Raw genomic sequence first — 10,077 nt, 5'->3', positions numbered from 1 at the left:
TTTATTGTAGTATTTGGATTAGCATTGTTAGCCTGCATCTATGTAGGTTCTTTTAATAGCTTGTAGGCTTTAAAAACAATCTAGTTATGCCCTCTTTTTTAAGCTTTTAGCATTTTAGAAGAAAATGATCAAACAAGGTACCCTGCTCAAACAAATACTACCAGCATTAATTAATCAGGATGATCATATGTAAAAGAAATGATGCCAGATAGTAACAAATCCAAGAGAAGTTTATTATGAAAATGGCACCTGCAGGATGAAAAAAAATTAAGTTACATAAAGACAACCATGTATGACATGTATGAGAATCTACAAAAGTATAAAAAGAACCTTGTTGTAAATGAAGTATGTACATTTCTGATTTGCAGCATTATCAATGATCAATGAAAAAAATGTCGAATAAGCCAGGCACTCAAGAAGTTAGATTCAGTTAGCTTAACACAAAATAAATGTACCATAGCTGTCATTTTTTAACATTTTAATTTTTTTATATATTGTAGAGTTGGTAACACTGCTAAGATTTATACGAACAGAATCCCTTTCCCCTTTATTCAGCTACTTGGCACCAGTCTCCTCATAAAAGTTTTCATATATTTGTACAAGAAATAGTTAAAAACACAGACACAGTCTTCACAGGTAATGAAGTTTTTTTTTCCATTTTGTAATTTTAAACACTATGGATTTCGACAGCAGCTGTGATTATCTGTTAGTTTAAATCACCAGAAATCATTTTGACACAACACAGAAACATTTATATAAAAAAAATAAAACAACAACAGCCGTCTAGCTGTTCTTCGTAGCTGAGAGGTGCACTCCTTTGATTGTTCAATAGTTAGAGCAGAGCTTCCAAAGGTAAACGCAAATCTGTTTCCCTTGGCCTTGAAATCTACTTAACAATCCTTCCAATCTAACCCTTGAAAAGCTCATTATCAAAATTTGCAACAACCTATGGCTGTCTGGGCCATTATTCCATTCCAGTCCTTTTCAGACCTACCCTCTCAGATTCTAAACCAACTGTACTCAGAATTGGTTCAACACAGCATATTATCCAAAATGTAGAGAACTGAGCTAAAATACATGAACATTGCACATATATACAATATGACAATCCTAAGCTCAGCTCCCTTTTTAACCATGTTGGTTGACCTTGGAAAGAATTTCCTATCTCACTTGAAATTGCTCTCTATTAACGTGCTTGGGAGAAAACCAAAGAAATGCACCCTCCACATACAGTTAGAGCACAAGGGACTCTGGAAATGTTAACAACTGAGGCTATATGGCATCACTTTCTTTAATATATCTGAGTATCACTCTTTAGTGCATTGTGTAATGCACACTGTAAGAGTAAGACATACCCAGAATTCCTCTGTGGGGAAAAATGGCTCCATTAACCTTGAGCTAGTTAAGAGTATTTTATCTCTGAGAATGGAAAAAGAGAGAAAGAGAAAGAGGAAGAAATAGAGGGGAAAGGTGAGGGACAGGAACAGAGTGAGAGAGAGGTCTGAGAATACACAACAGCAAAGCAACAGCAGAAATGAAAAGGTATACAGACAGTGGAAGCAGCATAAGGTGACATTACAGAGGAAGGCCACCACACAAAAACCACTAACCCCCAAGAATCACTGGTTCACTAGGACTGTAGGAATGGGACTTTGCCACTCCTGACTAGAGATAAAGCACAGAGAAGACAAAGGACAAAACAACTACATTAGCTTCGTATATACTGCATATAGTAACACACATTGAAACTGCAATGGGACTGACAGCCAAGGACACTTACACATTGTACACATTACAGTTCTCACATCTGTTATTCGATGCCTTAACAAACAGCTGCCAAAGATGGAGTGGAAGAAGAATTTCTACTTGACAGTCATTTGGAGTGTTTGACACTACACTGATTTCTGGCAACAAAGACAAAATAGGAGATTTCTTTTCTTTTGTTTTTACTTAATGTGCAGTTTTTAGTTGCAGTTCTCTATTTCAAGCTTATTAACCCATTTGTTAAAACATATTGGCTTCAACACTAGAAGGAGGAGGGGGGTTACAAAAGACCAATCAATGAGCAAAAAATAAAAATAAAAATACAACCTTCCCTCTATAACATTAAATGAAAAAATAAAAACATGTTAAATATATATTTATATATATATATTTCCTTACTCTGAAGTGTTATTTGGAAGTTGTAAAATTAGCCTCAGTTACACTGAGAAAAAAAAGAGAAACAATACACACCTAAACAACTGATTCTCGCATCAATTTAACTGAGTTTTCTTGTTCTTTTTAAGCACATTCACAAGAAGAGGCTTCCAGATCCATTCAAATTTAATATGAGGCTATGCTTGTTAGTTTGGAGGTAAAAAATAAGTCCTGCAGCAAATGTTAATGAGGGCTTTTGTCTTAACTAACCAAGGAGACTGCAGCACCTGACTATAGACTAGTACAGAAGACATTCCTTTCAAAAACCCAGCCCACAAGCTGCATATGTGTGAAGACATTACAGATTAATAAATGATAGCACCATGGTTTTAGAAATTAAGTTAACGTTTCTGTAATTAACATTTAGTCCATCTTCTTAATATTCTAAGCACAGGCCAAAAATTAACTTTTTAAGAACCCAAATTATTGTATGTGCAAGTAAGAAAATCTTAACCATAAAAAGTGAATTAAACTCTGCATAAAATTCTAAAATACTATCCCCTATTTTTTAAAGGAATTAGGAACAAAAAAACCCTTTTCATTTGACTTAGTCAAACAGGGCACATTGTTTTATGCTTGTTTCGTTTAATCTTGATCATATCAAGATCATTTCGAAGTAAACCCAATGGTTGTCACTTTTAAAATCTCTTTACCACAACACTGAGTATCCTATGGCAGAGGCATACACATATTAAAGGCATCTTAACAAAGATGCAAAGGAAAAAAATACACATCTTGGAAGAAGACAAAATGGCAGGCCACTGGTACTTCAGCTCTCTGAAGGCAAAAAATAAAAAATATCTTTGACATTAAAGAATAAGTCAAGTTAAAGAGAAGGGGGATGTAATGGGGACCATTATATTGAGAGAATAAGCTGACCTGCTCAAATTCAAAGTGCTAGAATTAAAGGTCTAAATTAAAATATAGTCTATGCCTCAGAGTTTAACACTGAACACAGTATGTGGTCATATTTCAATCCTCCTTCCGCTCCAGTGTCTGTGCGGCATGAATGCCGTTGCTGTACACAGGAAATGGAAGAGTAGAGAAGAGTCCTTCGGCAGTTGTGAACACATTCCCTGCAGGCATTTGGGTCAGACTGGCCGCGCTCACAGCACTTCCAAATGGTCCTGACATATTGAGTCGGTGAACGTGGTGGTAGAGCATTTCCATCGGTGTTTTAGGATCTAGGCCGAAGCTTGGGCTGTTAACGTCCACAAAGTTAACAGCGTGGGTGTTGGGGAGGAGATTGCCCTGCATGGCTAAAGTAACTTCAGCTGGAGCATACCGAATAGTGCCAGTGGTATAGACCCTCTGAGCAGCCGTGCTGGTGGCAGCAAGGGTTCCAGTTACCCTGTGAACCAAAGGAAGGACCACATTACCTGCTTGCAACCTCTGGAGGGCTTCCAGATCCCCAGTGTACAACAAGGAGTTGGAAGTGCTGGGGCCTCCCGGATGCTTGTCCCGTGGAGATGCTGACAGAGGTGGTGACAAAGGGTCAGAGGATACGGGAGCCAAGGCGGAGTTGGATGAGGTGCTGAACTGAGATTTGCGGCTGGCAGTATTTTCAGTCCCTGGTGGGGTAAGAACAGAGTCTGGGATGGAGACATGTAAACTACTGCTGGCTTGTGGGGAAGGGAAGTGCTCTGAGTTTGGGGGCTTGGTCATACTGAAGGGCGATTCATTCCTTGAGATTTCCCGGTTGGGCGGGTAATTCCAAATACTGCTATCATTATCAAAATTGATAGGTTCTGAGATCTCTGTTTTGATTTTGAGCACTGAGGCACTGTTTGGTGACGAGAGCAGCTGGGGCTGATCCACCAAGGCTGAGTCAAGTCCGTTTGGGCTTGAGGTGCTTGAGAGCCTTCTGCGGGTCATGCTGCCTCCTTTCTGCTTTTTCCTCCTCTTCTTCCTCTTCTGATGCTTGCTGGAAGACTGGGCATTGACTTCTCCTGCGCTGTCCGAGTCCTTGGCGCTGTCTGAGGTCAATGATTCACAGTTCTGTAACCGCAGGTCTGACTCACTCTCCACATAGCGCTCCACCTTAATCTGCATAGAACCAAGAGTGCTGAAACTATCCTCTGGGGCCTTTTGATTCTCAAAGTCAGAATTTTCAAAGCTGTCATCACTGTCTCTGCTGTCCTGGTTGCTGGAGCTGTTCCCGTCATCATTACAGTTCATTTCATTATCTGACTGGTTTCCAGACTTCTTTCTATCTGACTCAGGGTCTTCGCTGTTTTCTGACTGGTTTCCTTTCTCATCCGACTTTGAATTCTCATTGTCCTCTGAATAGAAAGGAAAGTGAAAAACACCATTAAGAATAAGAACAGAAGATAAAAAGCCCTCTTAGAGTCCTAGTTGCCAGTGAGATATTATGACTACTAATGTTGCTGGCAAAAGCATCTGGCACATTGCATTTCCTTTCGAGCACTAAACCAAAGTGCTAGCAGGTTGCAAGCTGAGAGGGATTTGGCTATCATTAATCTACCTCAAGTTCAGCAGTGACATTAGTACTGGATGAAAGTTTTGTCACATAGGCTAAACCAGGATATGCTTTGAGTGGCACATATCAATAATGCAGATATATAAAAGCCATATGATTTGCTCCCACTCTACCTCAACAAGGAAATGGTGAGGTTGCTGCAGACGGTGAGGGCAACAGTTTCTCCAGGCCTGTTTCTGGCTCTGGAAAGCCAATTTCTCTCTCAGCAATGCCAGCACTGCAAGCTTGCATGGCAGAAAGCAAGAGAGAGGATTTAAGCAACGAAAGACAAGGCTCTGTTGGTGGGGGGTGGGGAAAGATCGTTTAACAGGTGGTTTTTCCTTTCCTTACTCTTGAAACATTCCTGTACAGTGCAGGGCAGAGAGGTTTGATTTTTAACCTCATAGAATGTACCTTCCTCCCCCACAACCCCAAATATAATTTTTCTGCAAACATGCATGCACACAAAGAATCATAGAATAGTAGAGTTGGAAGGGGCCATGAAGGCCATCGGGTCCAACTGTTGCAGGACACCAATTTACACTATCCCACTCAGATGGTCGTCAAGTTTCTTTTTGAATGTCTCTAGTGTGGGAGAGCCCACCACCTCTCTAGGCAGCTGGTTCCACTATTGTATTGCTCTGACAGTGAGGACATTAACACATACACATGCACACACACACAACCACTCAAGGGAAATTTTGCCTCAACAAAAATCAAATCCAACATCTTCCAACTCTACTGAAGTGAAATATTTCCTACAGAAATATAGTGGAACCAGGCAATTAAGACCGTGAACAGTGTTTTAAAACTACAAAGCTTGATGAAAAGTCAAACAGGCAATATGAGATAACCAAAATTTAAGAAAGCGTGAGCACAGTGAATTATGGATTCATCAAAGCTTTCGATACTTTACCAAAACCAAACCAAAAACAACAAAACTCCACACCAGAAGGCTGTGATGTACTGGTACCATCTATGGTGGGGTGGCCAAACTTGCTCAATGGAAGGGCCACATACCGTAAATGTCAGATGTTTAAGAGCCACAGGTGGGCTACCATGGGCTGTGGCAACCTGTGGGCGGTGGTGGAGGCAGTGAGGGACAAGTGGGTGCCTGTGGGCACCTGCAGCAGCAAGCTGCAGAATAATCTCAAAGTGCTGCACGCAGCTCCCAAGCATCAGTTTGGCCACTCCTGCTCTACAGCAATTGCAAGATGCACTTAAGCTATAACTGCAATGCCTAGCTTGGCTGTGACAATGTGAACAAAACATCCTTGTTAAGAGGCAAAGCAACCCAAATACAGAATGTTTACATTACCTGAGTTGTCTTTTGAGTCTGATTCAGAATCTGAGGTCTCAGAGGATTCTGAAGTTTTCTCTGGCAGATGAGGAAGCTGTGCAATATCCATCGGAGTGTCCTTATATTCTGGGTTGCTAAAGAAGAAGGGATGGCAAATACAAACACAAATGTATGATTTGCAGTTTGATAGTTTCCTTGCTTTCTTTTCTCAAATCTCTGGAGCAAAAAATGCAAATAGAGAGCACAGCAAGCAAACGTGAAAACATATATATCTTCTTCCAGTTCTTTACAGCAGACATTTTATGGAGACTTCTTTTAATGCAGCCATCAAATATTTATCCTGACTCCCCCCCTCCCCCACGGCATGTCTGCTACTGCTCAAGTCAGTGCCAGAATATTTGTGGTGAGTCAGGCAGCATGTTGCCCTTGCCATCTAAGAATAAATCTCTGTTTTGCAACTAGTGTTATGGACACATAAACAGCATTTTCTGCCATTCACATGTTTGGAGTGCATTGCTGATTACTTTTTAAAGTCTACACGGTATCCTATGATTTCTTCTTTTGCATAACTCCATGATGGAATTTCTTCTAGGCGAAACAGAATGGACAAAGTGGTCACCTCCATGGTTTTAACATATTAATCTATGGAGTTAACTCTACCACATGGTGAATGCTAAAGTCACACACCACCAGCCCAGCCAAGCTTGCCTACCAGCAAGTAAAACAAACTATCCAACCAACCAATGAAAGGGCATTTCCAAAGCAAGCCTCTTGTATTTCTTAGAGTATGGACTGAGAACACAAGATGCAGCAACTTCCTAACTTCTTGCTCAGACTCCTTAGAAAAGACGAAATGATGAGAAACATGCACTTTCTTTTTTCACTTTCATCAGGTGTCATTTCAATTTACTGTTGCTTTCTGACAGTAATATGGTATCATCTACATAATTTAAATTATTGGTGTCTTCTGACAATTTTAATTCATTCTTCTTCTGATCCTAGTCCAGCTGTCCTTATGATATACTTTGCATGCAGACTGAACTGATAAGGAGGTAAAATACACCATTGTCTGATGCCTTTGCCTTTAGGAAACCCTTCTGTTTCTCCATATTCTGCCCTAACAGTAGCTTCTGGTCCATGATGCAAGTTATGCATCAAGGGTTGAGGCACATCCAGAACATCCATAGCTTGTTATGATCTACACAGTAAAAGTCTTTGCTGTAGTCTATTAAGCATAAGCTGATCTTCTGAAAGTCTTTGGTGCACTCCAGCAGCCAACATGTACTTGTGATGTGAGTGTCTCTTTGAGTGTCTCTTTCTGTTTGGAATCCCGCTTGAGTGAGTCATTTCCCATCCCATACAAGACAAACATCTTGCACATCACTTTGCTAGAATGGGAAATAAGTGCTATAGTCCCATAGTTCCTGTACTCCTTATCTTCTCCTTTCTTGGGGACAGGGATATATATTGAAAGTTTCCAATCTGTGGCACATTGTTCAGTTCTCTTATTTGTTGGCATATTCTTGTTAGGATTTGGACTAATACAGTCTCTGTGGCTTGGATCCATTCCACTGGCATCCTTGTCTACTCTGGTTGCTTTGTTACTTCCAAGAAGAGCTTTCACTTCACTTTCTTATATTGCAGGCTCTTCTACATAGGATCTTCTTTCTAGGAGTCTGTCATCCTTTCATCTCTTCTGTATAGTTCCTCCCCATATTGTTCTAAACTTCTCTTTATTTTATCCTGGTCAGATATTATTTTCCTCTCTTGATCTTTCAGTATGCCCAATGGAAGTTTGAATTTCTCTTCGATTTCTTGAATCTTCCAGAAGAAGTCTCTTGTTTTTCCTTTTTTACTGATTGCTTTGCTTTCTTTGCCATTGCAATAGTTCTTTTTGTCTCTGTGTGATAATTGCTTAAAAGTTTCATTCAGGATTCTAACCCTATTTCGATCACCTTTGCTTTTGCTTTCTGCCTATACTTGGCAATTGTGTGTGTGTGTATGTTTTGTCATCCATCTTTTGCTTTATTTTTGCTACAGGAATTGTCTTTTGGCATTTTCTCCCAATAATGTCTCTGGATTCAGATTGTAGTTCTTCTGATTCACAGTCAGTTGTGCTCAGCAATGCAAATATGTTCTTTTTGTGGACTTAAAATTCCTCAGAAATGCAATCTCAGTTGTAATTTAGCACTATGTTTTTCAGCTTTACTTGGATTTCCGATATCAATAGATCATGGTTGGTACGTAAATCTACTCCTGGTCTTGTTTTGGCAGTGAGAGTACATATTCTTCATCTTCTACTTTCATTTATGTAATCTACTTGATTTTTATATGGCCATTTAGTGATGTCCTTGTGTACAGTTCTCTTCTCAGTTGCTTGAACTATGCATTTCTGATAAACAGAATGGGTCATTCTCCCACTTCATTTCAGAGCCATAGGCTAAATTCTCCCACAATAGTGGATTCTGCTTTGTTTTGTTCTGAGAAACATTAAAATTCTTTAAACACACATACAAAAATCTACACTAGGCAGACAGTACAATAGAAACATCAGACAATGTAGTTGTCTGCTGTTTCAGTGTTCATGTTTGACATAAATTATGCCTGAAGAGGGAAGTACATGGAAACCTGTATATGTTGCAGTGAACAGTACTGTTCCTTATTCCCTCCAGTGATCCATGCCCTTTTCCAGGATACTCCATTCTGTTCTGAGTTGCTTGAGGCGCTTTTCTCCCCTTAGATATTTTCCCTAAAGAATTTTTCTATTTCTGCAGATCTTCAGGTTCTCCCAGTCTCTGCTGATATGACTTTCTTGACCACATAAGGATAGGACAGAAAAGGATAGGACAGGATTCCATTTGGAAAGATGACATTTCTTATGCTTTCATTGTCACAATGTTATGTTTACGTAACAGGACAAGCAAGATGTCTATCCAGTTGTTCACATGAAGGGAAAAATACTGAAAATCAATATCAATACATAGAGTGCTCAATGGAATGAGTTCTGTACTCATGTAAGTTTATCTATGAAACAATATGAATGGTCTCCTCATACCTTATATTGTCCCCCAAATTCAATGAGTACTTGCAGTGTATAAATCTGCTCTGAAACTTTTCTGTTTAAAATTGTATGCCAGGCTTGCAAGTGTTGCAATTCAACAAAAGGAACCAACTACACTTATACTACGATATTGTTTACAAGCACTTGTGTTTGAAATCATTTGAAAGAGGTAGTGATGGCCATAGAGAGAACAACCAGTATTTTATCTGGATGTTCCATAAAAACAAACAAATCTCTGCCTTGCTGGGAAAGCAAAGCAAGACTTTGGTTATGAATACTTAACATTTGTTCATGCTGAGCAACCCATCCACCCCTCCAGCTGCCACATTAGAGGCAAGCTGTGTTCAAGAAAGGCTTGATGTGACATCACTTTAGGACAAAAGCAAGGCACCTGTCCTTCATCAGGGTGACACAGACTATGGTCTAAGGTAGCCCCCATGCTGAAGCTTAACAGGTTTGACCAGCTGCGAATCCCATGTAACCAGCTTGAGTTCTATGATGGAAGAAAGTTGGACTATAGTATGTAATTTAAAATGTAAAAATATTAAATAAATAACCGAGTAGCTTTGTTTCCTCTAATCAATACAACCCTAACCACAAAACTTCTTTTGAATGAGACTAGAAGTAAACATTTTCTGATGCAGAATGAGCCATGCTTCCCCCTCTCCCACTGAATGTTAAGTCCTCTGAAGAAACATATACTGCCTCTGGAGTGGATTCTTCTGTTCACACCCCTCTGTGCCACAAAAGAGTTGGATCCAGACTTAAACATACTTAGAGCAGACCACTGAATTAATGGTCTCATTGATTTTATGTTTAAGAATGGACTGCCACAAGGAGGAAGTAATTGTATAAACAGAGGCAGAGGTGGGGTCCAAGCTTAAAACACTAAGCAACTCCTTTGTTCCCCTTTCAAATGCTGCAGAAGAAGAAATCAGTCTGCAGCTATTTGCCACATTTATTTCCTAAGACTGTGTTTGAGCCCCACTGTACAGTCTGGAAACATGAATTGCAAATGAGGATGGTCGTGGTTGAGGT

At 39.8% G+C, this 10,077-nt stretch overlaps 1 protein-coding gene across 2 annotated transcripts in view; it reads right to left on the bottom strand.

Annotated features, from left to right (window-relative positions):
• Nucleotides 1–3,153: 3,153 nt before the first annotated feature.
• The window catches only part of NPAS3 (neuronal PAS domain protein 3), a 563,345-nt gene continuing 556,421 nt past the window's right edge, over nucleotides 3,154–10,077 (bottom strand). For both annotated transcript variants that reach the window (XM_044436057.1, XM_044436058.1), the window contains 2 exons: nucleotides 5,997–6,112; nucleotides 3,154–4,481 (listed from right to left, as the gene is read on the bottom strand). In XM_044436057.1, the coding sequence (XP_044291992.1) occupies nucleotides 3,172–4,481; nucleotides 5,997–6,112 (1,426 nt within the window). In that variant the 3' untranslated portion in view covers nucleotides 3,154–3,171. The remainder of the gene's footprint in view (nucleotides 4,482–5,996; nucleotides 6,113–10,077) is intronic.

The sequence above is a fragment of the Varanus komodoensis genome, unplaced genomic scaffold (genome assembly GCF_004798865.1).
Source record: "Varanus komodoensis strain SLA01 unplaced genomic scaffold, ASM479886v1 scaffold3, whole genome shotgun sequence".
Classification (NCBI taxonomy): domain Eukaryota; kingdom Metazoa; phylum Chordata; class Lepidosauria; order Squamata; family Varanidae; genus Varanus; species Varanus komodoensis.
Note: the sequence above shows the minus strand (reverse complement) of the source record. Positions and strands in the feature narration are given on the sequence as shown.